The following is a 12,694-nucleotide window of genomic DNA, read 5'->3' on the forward strand; positions in this document are numbered from 1 at the left end:
ATTAAGGTCCTGGAGTGGCCTAGCCAGTCTCCAGAACTTAATCCTATAGAAAATCTGTGGAGGGAGCTGAAGGTTCGAGTTGCCAAACGTCAGCCTCAAAACCTTAATGACTTGGAGAAGATCTGCAAAGAGGAGTGGGACGAAATCCCTCCTGAGATGTGTGCAAACCTGGTGTCCAACTACAAGAAACGTCTGACCTCTGTGATTGCCAACAAGGGTTTTGCCACCAAGTTCTAAGTCATGTTTTGCAGAGGGGTCAAATACTTATTTCCCTCATTAAAGTGCAAATCATTTTATAACATTTTTGACATGCGTTTTTCTGGATTTTTTTTGTTATTCTGTCTCTCACTGTTCAAATAAACCTACCATTAAAATTATAGACTGATCATTTCTTTGTCAGTGGGCAGACGTACAAAATCAGCAGGGGATCAAATACTTTTTTCCCTCACTGTATTAGAAGTTACTAATAAGCTCTTAGTGCATAGATGGAGCAGCTGTGTTGACTGACACTAGCCTAATGTTCACCGGTGCTGAGGGAAACATGCCTCTCCTTAAGGAGTCATGGGTTTGATGAAACACTTTGGAAATCAACAGATACAGACTGAATGCTTCCTGGATTAGTAAATAACTGTTTTACCCAAGTGGTGATGTTAGTTAATGTAGCAGTGTAATATTTGAATGCTAAGTAAGGAAGAATTTTGTCCACAAATATACACACATTTCTATTATATGTAAAATGTTTATGATTAGTGAATGCCATCATGTATTTATTTTGTTAGATACTCCCTATTAGCTAAAATGTATATTTTTATTAAGCCATTTTAGCTGTCGCGCTAGCTGTTTGGTTCAAACAGATTCACAAATCATGGGAATTTGTCACACTATGAAGACGTCTCTCTACAAGGCACTTGCCAGGGCTGGTCTGCTCCCGCCATAGCTAAAGCCAGTGTGAGAAACGTGCTAACAAACATTTGTGCTTTGAACTAAATAAATACTGCACTCTGACCCAGAAAACCTCTTCACTAGATTCATGATAGTGTTGTTAGACAAAGCAAGGAAAGTGAACTTCAAAACCTGATGTAGTTTTATTGGAATTTGCAGCTGTTGTTAAGTAATACATCTGCTACCTTCTGACATGACTTACTGCATCTTTAATCCTACTTCTCCCATATAGAATATCTCATTTAAACTATACTGTTGGTGACTGCCCTGCGGAAGTGATATGGCTAAGGTGTAGGAGATGGGCCAGTTAACCAGCATTCTTGTGTAAAAACATCGGGCATGTCAGTTATGCTGTAAATATGTTGACAGTGAGGCGACAGTTGCTAAACATCACTATGGACCGCATTGCATCATGTGTTTCTCGATCATATACCTGCATCAAATTATGCTCTTATTTGGGTTTCAGATCTTTTTTAAATTACCGCAGTTTCTTCACTTGTGAAGTTGATTGATCCATACCTCATTGAAAATGAATTTGTGTATTTTGTAGAATTGTTGCTATATGTTGTAATGGAAACACATTGTTCCACAGTATCATCACAATGCTTTAATTGATGAGCTGACAGGCTGCTTCTCTCTCTGCAGGGTTTACCAGTTCAGTAAGAGGCATGCGCTGGAGGAGAGCCGACAGCAGGTGATGCTGTCCCTGGGAGCTAGAACCAGGCTGGAGGCCCAGAGGTTGCTGCTGAAGGGGAAGCTGGAATGGCTGGGATCCAGTGAACCCCCACCTGCCCTGGGGCTGGAAGAGGACCGTATCTCCCTCTCCTCCATCACCTCTAGTGTAGGTCTCCTCTCTCACTCTCTCTCTCTCTCAAACACACGCACACACACCCTCTGCATATCTGATCCCTGCCACTCATCTGAAAGAGATACCATGCTTCCTGTGGTTGAGATGATCTCTGTCCCTTGCGTCTGTTTCATTGTCTTGTCTCGTATGGGAACCTGACCTGTGATTGCACTCATTGTGTAAGATGTTGTAAAACATGTTGTTATTGGCTCTTGTTCGTTTCTAGTTCTCCATTGTGTGTTCAGAATTCAGGTTCTACTCATTCATTACAGTGCCTTCCAAAGTATTCACCCCCTTGGCGTTTTTCCTATTTTGTTGCATTACAACCTGTAATTTAAATGGATTTTTATTTGGATTTCATGTAATGGACATGCAGAAAATAATCCAAATTGGTGAAGTGAAATGAAAAAAATAACTTGTTTCAAAAAATTCAAAGAAATAAAAAACAGAAAAGTGGTGCGTGCATATGTATTCACCCCCTGTGCTATGAAGCCCCTAAATAAGATCTGGTGCAACCAATTACCTTCAGAAGTCACATAATTAATTAAATAAAGTCCACCTGTGTGTGTCACCTGATCTGTCACATGATATCAGTGCATATGTACACCTGTTCTGAAAGGCCCCAGAGTCTGCAACACCACTAAGCAAGGGGCACCATGAAGATCAAGGTGCTCTCCAAATGGGTCAGAGACAAAGTTGTGGAGAAGTACAGATCAGGGTTGGGTTATAAAAAAAATATCAGAAACTTTTAACATCCCACGGAGCACCATTAAATCCATTATTAAAAAATGGAAAGAACATGGCACCACATCAAACCTGCCAAGAGAGGGCCGCTCACCAAAACTCACAGACCAGGCAAGGAGGGCATTAATCAGAGAGGCAACAAAGAGACCAAAGATAACCCTGAAGGAGCTGCAAAGCTCCACAGTGGAGATTGGAGTATCTGTCCATAGGACCACTTTAAGCCGTACACTCCACAGAGCTGGCCTTTACGGAAGAGTGGCCAAAAAAAAGCCATTGCTTAAAGAAAAAAATAAGCAAACACGTTTGGGGTTCGCCAAAAGGCATGTGGGAGACTCCCCAAACATATGGAAGTTACTCTGGTCAGATAAGACTAAAATTTAGCTTTTTGGCCATCAAGGAAAACGCTATGTCTGGCACAAACCCAACACCTCTCATCACCCCGAGAACACCATCCCCACAGTGAAGTATGGTGGTGGCAGCATCATGCTGTGGGGATGTTTTTCATCGGTAGGGACTGGGAAACTGGTCAGAATTGAATGATGGATGGCGCTAAATACAGGGAAATTCTTGAGGGAAACCTGTTTCAGTCTTCCAGAGATTTGAGACTGGGACGGAGGTTCACCTTCCAGCAGGACAATGACCCTAAGCATACTGCTAAAGCAACACTCAAGTGGTTTAAGGGAAAACATTGAAATGTCTTGGAATGGCCTAGTCAAATCCCAGACCTCAATCCAATTGAGAATCTGTGGTATGACTTAAAGATTGCTGTACACCAGCAGGAACCCATCCAACTTGAAGGAGCTGGAGCAGTTTTGCCTTGAAGAATGGGCAAAAATCCCAGTGGATAGATGTGCCAAGCTTATAGAGACATCCCAAGAGACTTGCAGCTGTAATTGCTGCAAAAGGTGGCTCTACAAAGTATTGACTTTGGGGGGGGTGAATAGTTATGCACCCTCAAGTTTTCTGTTTTTTTTTTGTCTTATTTCTTGTTTGTTTCACAATAAAAAAGATGTTGCATCTTCAAAGTGGCATGTTGTGTAAATCAAATGATACAAACCCCCCAATAATCTATTTTAATTCCAGGTTGTAAGGCAACAAAATAGGAAAAATGCCAAGGGGGGTGAATACTTTCCCATGGCACTGTATCAGATGTGATTGTTGTGTACTTTAGTTTGTTAGCTTGGTAGTTTGCTGCTTTCTAAGTTCTACAAATACATCATCACTAAAACATGAATGTACTGTGGGCTGATGAAAATCACTGGGCGATATGTAAAAGCTTTTGAAATCCCATTGTTTGAAAACGAAAGAAATTAAACAAAAGGTTAATTGGTTTGTCGTTCCCTATATATACACACACACAGTAGTACCAGATGACTAAAGTGAATTGCATCAATGTTCCCACGCAGGTTGTGTTGTAACCCTGATGTTATGGGTATTTGTAAAATGCCACCATGTAAAATGCCACACAAGCACTAAAATGTGAAGTTCATTGGAGCACATCAAATTTGGTGTGAAATGAAAGCTGAGTCTATTGTTATAAAGGTATTTATAACATGTTCAACCATTTTCCATCCTAAATATTAGGAATAAGCAAAGGCTGCTAAAGATGGCTAAATAGCCATAATACTGCTAAATGGTTACCTGGACTATCTGCATTGACTCTATCTTGCACTGACTCTATGCACACTCACAATATTATATACACACTATGTATAGACTCACCCATAAACATTACACTGACAGGCTCACACAAACCCATTCACATACACTACATACATACACACACACACACATACACACCGACGCCATACACACATCATTTCACAATCATCATATGCTGCTACTCTGTTCTTTATTTTACTCTTATTGTTATCTATTCTGATGCCTAGTCACTTTACCCTGCCTTTATGTACACATCTACCTCAAATACCTCAAATACCTTGTACCCCTGCTCAGTGAAATGTATGAAATTGTATGAAATGTATGCATTCACTACTGTAAGTCGCTCTGGATAAGAGCGTCTGCTAAATGACTAAAATGTAAATGTAAAAATGTAGTGGTACTCCCTTTATTCAGCTTCATTCTTGTGTTACTATTTGTATTTTTCTTATTTTCTTCTAACTGTGCATCGTTGGGAAGAGCTCCTGAGATAGAGTTTCACAGTAGTCTACACGTGACAAATACAAATTGATTTGATTGAGTACAGCACAGTACAGTAAAGAAAAGTAGAGTATAGGTCAGTACTGTACTTTACAGTATAGTAGAGTTTAGTACAGTACAGTAGAGCACACTAGAGTAGAGTACAGTATAATTTACTGTATAGTACTATACTGCACTGTACTGAACTCTACTCTGCTAAACTGTGATGTACAAACTTGTGAAACATAGACGTCTATGATTGGTACAGATTTGGTGCGGTCCGGACCAACCAAATGTCGTCTTGTTTTGGGGCGGCGCTCATTAGAATAATAGCCAGTATGTAGAATAATACCCAAACATGCAAAGGAGGATATAAAATGTTTCTACCTTTGTGTACCTATTCAGGATACATCACCATGAAGAGAATGCCATTCATGATTATGCATTTCTGTATAGTACAGTTCAGGCACCCATGATGTCATTATGTTACCATCACTCTGTTACTGGGTGGGAATCCACTTCACTTACTGTAGTTCAATATCCAAAATATAGATTTTTTTCAAACTCAAGGTATCATGTTATAGCTGACACCCCAATCTTTCTGCAAACATCTTAGTAGATATTTAGTAGAGTATTTAAGAGTTTTTGTAGTATTTAGTAGATATTTAAGAGTTTTTGGAAAACGTGGTCACATAAAAAAACTGAAGTGGATTTTACCGTCATTCTGTTAACAAACTTTACATCTGCACTGTTCTTCCAGTAAATGTGTTTTTGTAAAATTCTGTGGAAATGTTTAAAAGTACTGCTTGTGCATAGAGTTGTATGACTTGTTTAACTTTGCAGTCAATGGTTTTTGTTTGGCATACTTTTAAAGTAAAAAATCTCAGCGTCATTCTGCTGCCATGGAATTGCCCTTATGTAACCTTCCAGTTCAACTAGAAGGCATCTGAACTACAGACTGACTCAACCAGTCTGTTCTGTACTGAGGACAACCTATCCTCCTGTCTCGTTCAGACACAACCAGTCTGTTCTGTACTGAGGACAACCTATCCTCCTGTCTCGTTCAGACACAACCAGTCTGTTCTGTAATGAGGACAACCTATCCTCCTGTCTCGTTCAGACACAGCCATCTCTATTGTAACAGAGGCATGATTGAGGATCTTGGTGATTTGCATACTTTGCTGTCTGTCATGGTGTTGACTCAAGTGCATTCCTTCACTCATTTTCATAGTGCTGTTTTATCCAGATCCGCCCTAAAGCAAACAAGTATTTTCTTCTTTGATATTCTCTACTCATCATTTTTGTAATGTTTTGTGAAATTCTCTCCTCTGTGGATTACGTTGTGTTTCTGAGTGCTGTTGCATGTTGTTGTTATTATTAACACAGTGATGATGAGCATTCCTGGTGATGATGAGCCTTCCTAAAAGAGAGGTTGAGGATGGTTGTGCTCTGTGTTGTTTCAGGAGAGGGACGGCCTCAGAAACCTCAGTGTGGACGGCGTCATAAGCCACCTCAGCGGCCTGTTCAAACCCAAATACACGGTCAGTGATGTAACATACAGTGTTCAGAAATAGTCAGCTATGGTCATACATAGTACACAGTTATGGTCATACCGCTGATGCAGCATACACAATCTGTTATGTTCATCCACGGTCAACTGTGGTCATTCATTGTCAATGAGGCGTCAATTGCGATCACCCCTGTCACAGATGGACCTGTTCTGTTTTCACCCACCTGCTGCCTTTGATGTCTCTGTCTATTCAAACAACTCAAGTCAGACAAACAGTTCCCTTGTCAAACAGCGATTGGCCGTGTTTTCTCTGTAAGCCTAACTGTTCAGAGTAGGACTCCAGTAGTAAAACGCCTTGTTTCTCATCTGGCTTTCCTCTTTATCTATCTTATCTCTAGAGTTGTTTGTTTACAATGTTGTAGTATGCGTTATCTTGTCATCTGAACAGTAGTATCTTTTTGAATTGGCGCCATGTTGTCTGTAGTAAAAAAAATTACTAGGTATCCGTGTGTGGTCTTCAGAGATACAAAATACACTGCTCAAAAACAATACAATGTATCTCCTGATCAATGTTGTTGGTAGCTGTATCTTCCTTGTATCTAGTCTCTTTAGCAGTGTATTGTTACTGTCTATGTATTGTTCTGTGATGTAGTGGTAACAAAGTTGATGGGTAAACTCTGATCGCCGGTTGTGGTGAAAAATGTAACCCTTCCTATTCTTTCAATGCATTTTTCCGCAAAAGGTGTGTAAACTGTTGGGCAAACAAAGGTGTGTAACTGTGTTGACTTGTTTACCCTCCACTACACCACTGGATGTACTTTAGTAGTATTTGTTCCCCTGTGCTGAATCTCATCTAGAGATACACGTGTGAGACTCATGCATCTCAAACCGCACTAATCTCCCATTGAAATCAATCTATGGTTTATGAATGAGTCTCACAGTGGGCGCTGCATGCGCAGGTCCCTCCTTACCTGGCCCCTCATTGACCTTGCTGTGTGAACCCCCTCCAGGTGCCCCCTGCCCTGTCCCCAGTCCCAGAGGTAGAGCGCCCCCTGGAGCAGCAGAACTGGTACCACGGAGTCATTCCCAGGCTGGAAGTCCAGGAGCTGCTGAGGAGTGATGGAGACTTCCTGGTCAGACAGAGTCAGGGCAAACAGGAGTATGTCCTCTCTGTCCACTGGGCTGGCTCTTGCAGGCACTTCCTTATCCAGAGCACAGACGTGAGTGTGTGTGTGTGTGTGTGTGTGTGTGTGTGTGTGTGTGTGTGTGTGTGTGTGTGTGTATTTACAGTATGATCATGTCTGTACAGTTTGTATAGTTATAAAGTGTGTGTTTAGAATATGTACCGCCTGGATGGAGAGGGATTCCACACCGTTCCCATGCTGATGAACCACCTGGTCTCGTCACACCAACACGTCACCAAGAGGTCCGACATTGTCCTGAAGAGACCTGTCCTAAAGGTAACGCACCTGCTACACACACACACACACACACACACACACACACACACACACACACACACACACACACACACACACACACACACACACACACACACACACACACACACACACACACACAGGTCAACTGTAATCTGTTGTAGATCCTGTTTTACCTTCGTTGAAAAGTCCCTTGTTTTGTTTTGTGTTTAATTCAAGGTTCCCCAATGCTTTATTTGTCTAAGTATTTCTTAGATATTAACGTTATTAGTTTCACTTATCTAAATAAGGATTACATTACACTCCCACATGTTTAGTTATCTTTCTCTAGTAGTTCTGTAATTACATAATGGACTCCTTTATTTGTTACATACAATTTTATCTCAGATGGTGTTTTAAATCTGTCCACAGTAAAAACCCTCAGTTGCCCTTCTCATTCTGTGCTGTGGGACATGTGGCTGTTGGTTAATGCTTCCAACAGGTTGAGAATAACGATGCGGCCATCAATTAAGTCTGGGGCCTAGCAGAGTGTAGTTAATGGTCCCCGTGTCTCCGGTCCTGTGTGCTGGTGTTGGGTGGACCTGTGGGTTTAACTTTGTCTGTGGGAGGAGGGAGATGTGTGAGTCAGGGGGTGCTCTTGTATGCATGTATGTATGTAGGCCTATGTTTTATGTGTGTGTGTGTGGAATAGCGACTTTGTAGTGTGTGCAAAACACTGTGTGTGCCTGCATGCGCGCAAGCTTCTATTACACCTCTCCTGAGCATGTTGGGAGTGAATGGGCTCGGAACACACCTGCTCTGCTCACCACTCTGTGTAGCAGCTGTCTCAGCGTTAGGATCCATCGGATTTTAATGAGCTCCCAAGATCCACATACTCATACCTTCTCTCCACCCTCCTCCAGAGTGCTATACATACCACACTCACATGTTCTCTATAGAGTCTAGAGCTGCATGCATACTGTACTACCACCATACTGCCCATCAAAAGAGCTCCAGTGTTTTGCACACACTACAAGGTCTCCATTCTACACACACACACACACACACACACACACTGTACACATACACTATTTTACACAATGCAGTTTTAGAAGTTGGTCCGAAATGCTTCTACCAGACTGCAAAGTCAATCTAACCATTCAGAAGGAACAGCAGCACTGGTATCTCTGATTGGTTCCTCTCTATCTCCCTCCCTCCAGGACAAGTGGGTTCTGGAACACGATGATGTCATCCTGGGGCAGAGCATTGGCCGGGTGAGCTCACCACCCGTGGAATGTCTGTTTGGAGTTATGAGAGGCTCTAATTGTCAGGTTGGCATTCTGTTTCTGTTTTAGCCAAGATCCAGAATGAAACCTGATGTGTGTCTGTTGTCCAGGGTAACTTTGGGGAGGTGTACAGTGGCCGTCTGCTTTCTGATAACACCCCTGTAGCTGTGAAAGCCTGCAGAGAGAACCTGGCCCCAGAACACAAGAACAGGTTCCTTATGGAGGCCAGGTCAGTCTGTTTCTTTCTCTCCCTCTTCCTCTCTCGTTCTCTTTCTGTCTCTCTCTCATTCACATTTGACCTTGCTCTCTCTCTTTCTCTCTGCTGCGCAGGATCCTGAAGCAGTATGACCATCCTAACATAGTGAAGCTGATTGGTGTCTGCACACAGAAACAACCCATCTATATCATTATGGAGCTGGTACAAGGTGAGCCAATCTGTCAGGGGCCTTTACACTCTAACCACAGCTACAGTACATTCTATCATTACAATCGACTAATAAAGTGTGTGTGTTCTGCCAGGGGGAGACTTCCTGTCCTTCCTGCGCTGTGAAGGTCACAACCTGAAGTCAAGTATGCTGGTGAAAATGGCAGAGAATGTGGCATCTGGCATGGAGTATCTGGAGAGCAAGAAATGCATCCACCGGTGAGAGGCTAGGGAGATGGATCTAGTCTTCTCAGATATGGAGCTGTATGAAGGCTGCCATACAATATGACAAGATTACATTTCCTTTGATTGCACAATTTATTCTAGATGATGAAACAGTGAGGTTTTTGGGACAGTGAAGTTAACACAGTGTGTAGGGGCTACTGGAGCCTGTAGTGTAGGAATGACCCTAGGAGTGTTAAGCTGCTGTGTCTCTGAGGAGGTAGTAGAGGAGCAGAGGACTTAGGGCTCAGAGCCCTGGCTCCTGGCTCATCAGAGGAGTGCTGGATAATTAACCCAGAAGGAACACATCCAGGCTGGATGCTCCAGCCCCCGTTACCCTCTAACACTCCTCCTAACACTGCATGTCAAACTGCCTCCGCTCACTACTATACCCTGCATCAGGGAGCCCACAGATGACAAGAGTGGCTGATTTTCTCTCACTTATTTATCGGCTGTCATTTGCTTCCTTCACTGGCTCTCTCTCTGGCTCTCTCTCTCTCTGACTCTCTCTCTCTCTGGCTCTCTCTCTCTCTCTGGCTCTCTCTCTCTCTGACTCTCTCTCTCTCTGGCTCTCTCTCTCTCTGACTCTCTCTCTCTCTGGCTCTCTCTCTCTCTCTCTGGCTCTCTCTCTCTCTCTGGCTCTCTCTCTCTCTCTCTCTGGCTCTCTCTCTCTCTCTGGCTCTCTCTCTCTCTCTCTGGCTCTCTCTCTCTCTCTTCTCTCTCTGGCTCTCTCTCTCTCTCTGGCTCTCTCTCTCTCTCTCTCTCTCTGGCTCTCTCTCTCTCTCTCTGGCTCTCTCTCTCTCTCTCTGGCTCTCTCTCTCTCTCTGTCTCTCTCTCTCTCTCTCTGTCTGTCTGTCTGTCTGTCTGTCTGTCTGTCTGTCTGTCTGTCTGTCTGTCTGTCTGTCTGTCTGTCTGTCTGTCTGTCTGTCTGTCTGTCTGTCTGTCTGTCTGTCTGTCTGTCTGTCTGTCTTTCTTTTCCTCTCTCTCTCTCTCTGCAGGGACCTGGCAGCCCGTAACTGTCTGGTGGGAGAACAGAGCAGGGTGAAGATAAGTGACTTTGGGATGTCTCGCGAGCAGCAGGACGGGGTCTACTCTGCCGCGGGGGGCCTCAAACAGATCCCTATCAAATGGACAGCCCCCGAAGCCCTCAACTATGGTACCTGGCTCTGCCCCGCGGCCACAACACTCACAACCATCCCTCTCTCCCCTCTTCTCTTTATTCATAAATCTCTATCTGCATATCCCAAGGCTAGAGAACTCACTAAACATGGCAACAACCTGTCAACCCAGACATCATTCCGTACTCTGATCAGTGTACTGCTTTTGTATTTCTCTGAAATGTCATCTATAACAGACACACGCTGAACTGTGCTCTCTGGGGTTGGAGTGCTGGCGAAACACAGAAGAGTTCTGTCAGAATAAAAGTCAGAACATACCTTTTGGGGCTTAGAGGAAGCTTCATTTTCAAAACTATCACTACTTTTCTCAGGCTGTGATTGTGGAATAGTGTGCTGTAGTACAGTTGAATAGGTAATGCATCTCAACAGGATCAACATCAAATGTAATAGCTGTCTCAATGCTGCTCCCTGCCTGTGTTCCAGGGAGGTACACCACGGAGAGTGACGTGTGGAGTTTTGGAGTTCTCCTATGGGAGATATTCTCCAGGGGAGTCACCCCCTACACCAGCATGACCAACCAGCAGACACGGGACGAGGTGGAGAAAGGTACAGCGAGTCATTGAGATTTCTAACACATGAGTCAGAATTTGCTCTGTAGGAGTTTCAAGTTTTAATGTCACATGAACAAGTGCAGTGAAGTGACTTTCTTGCAAACTCAAATCTCAACAATGCAATAATCAATAACAATGTAATACTAGACAAAAAACCACGAGAAATATGAGGAACACAATAAGTACGTAAGAATATTATATACAGGGTCAATTCCAATACCATGTTTACAATGTGCAGGGATACTGGAGTGATGGAGGTAGATATGTATAGGGGTAAGGTGACAAGGCATCAGTATAAAATAAACAGAGTAGCAGCTGCTTGTATGTGAGTTGGTGTGTGTGTCGAGTCAGTATAAATGTATGTGCATATTATGTGTGAGTGAGCAGTTGGAGTGAGTGTGTAAGACTCTGTGAATGGGCATAGACAGTGCAAAAATAAAAAGGTCAATAAGGATACAGGGTTAACTCAGTCTGTGTAACTAGTTTAAGAGTGGAGATGCAACATTATAGAAGTGTATAGAACAGACATGACTCTGGGTAGAATATGGAGTTAGGTCAGCTCTATACAGGAGTCCAAAACATTACACCCCTCTAGATTGACCCCAGGTGAAGCCAACCTGATGTCCAATCATGTTCTCCTGTCCCGCCTCCTAGGATACCGGATGCTAGCCCCAAACTCCTGTCCTCCAGATGTGTATGCCATTATGTGTCGCTGCTGGCAGTACGACAGCAGGAACCGGCCGTCCTTCAGCAAACTCAGGACCGAACTCAGTGCTTTGTACCACAAAGTGTCCTTACTCAAGTGACTTGTTTGATTCTCTTTTACCTTTTCATATGGAGTAGATGTTGCCTTTATTTAATATACATTGATTATAGAGAACCAGATGCTATGTGATCTTGAATTGACCATATTTAAGTAGTGATAATCCACAAGGCTGTGAGCCCACAGGTAGTATAAGTACACAGGACGTGTGTATTGTAAACATTAGTACCATATTCTACAAATAGAATATTCTATATCTGGTGAATGTTGCTATTGTTTACTGTATTACACTACTGTAAATGTTCAAATTTAATGTTCCTATTATATCAGCTTGAAATAGTTGATGGGATCTTTTTCTCTGTTGTCTTGTCTTTTTTATTAAACACTGAACAAAAATGTGAACGCAACATGTAAAGTGTTGGTCTCATTTTTCATGAGCTGAAATAAAAGATCCTGGAATTTGTCCATATGCAAAAAATGTATTTCTCTCAAATGTTGTGCAGAAATATGATTACATCCCTATTAATTAATGAGCCTTTCTCCTTTGCCAAGATAATTAAATCACCTGACAGGTGTGGCATATCAAGAAGCTGAATAAACAGCATGATCATTACACAGGTGCACCTTGTGCTGGGAACAATAAAAGGTTACTAAAATGTGCAGGTCTGTC

At 42.7% G+C, this 12,694-nt stretch overlaps 1 protein-coding gene across 1 annotated transcript in view; it reads left to right on the top strand.

Moving 5' to 3' along the window:
- Positions 1-12,431, top strand: part of LOC106562249 (tyrosine-protein kinase Fes/Fps) — a 32,315-nt gene extending 19,884 nt beyond the window's left edge. The window contains exons 9-19 of the mRNA XM_014127013.2: positions 1,588-1,783; positions 6,136-6,213; positions 7,193-7,402; positions 7,520-7,642; positions 8,821-8,874; positions 8,997-9,115; positions 9,217-9,311; positions 9,406-9,529; positions 10,531-10,688; positions 11,134-11,256; positions 11,916-12,431. Of these exons, the coding sequence (XP_013982488.1) occupies positions 1,588-1,783; positions 6,136-6,213; positions 7,193-7,402; positions 7,520-7,642; positions 8,821-8,874; positions 8,997-9,115; positions 9,217-9,311; positions 9,406-9,529; positions 10,531-10,688; positions 11,134-11,256; positions 11,916-12,067 (1,432 nt within the window). The 3' untranslated portion in view covers positions 12,068-12,431. The remainder of the gene's footprint in view (positions 1-1,587; positions 1,784-6,135; positions 6,214-7,192; positions 7,403-7,519; positions 7,643-8,820; positions 8,875-8,996; positions 9,116-9,216; positions 9,312-9,405; positions 9,530-10,530; positions 10,689-11,133; positions 11,257-11,915) is intronic.
- Positions 12,432-12,694: the final 263 nt, after the last annotated feature.

Source organism: Salmo salar, chromosome ssa11 (genome assembly GCF_905237065.1).
Source record: "Salmo salar chromosome ssa11, Ssal_v3.1, whole genome shotgun sequence".
In the NCBI taxonomy this organism is placed as follows: domain Eukaryota; kingdom Metazoa; phylum Chordata; class Actinopteri; order Salmoniformes; family Salmonidae; genus Salmo; species Salmo salar.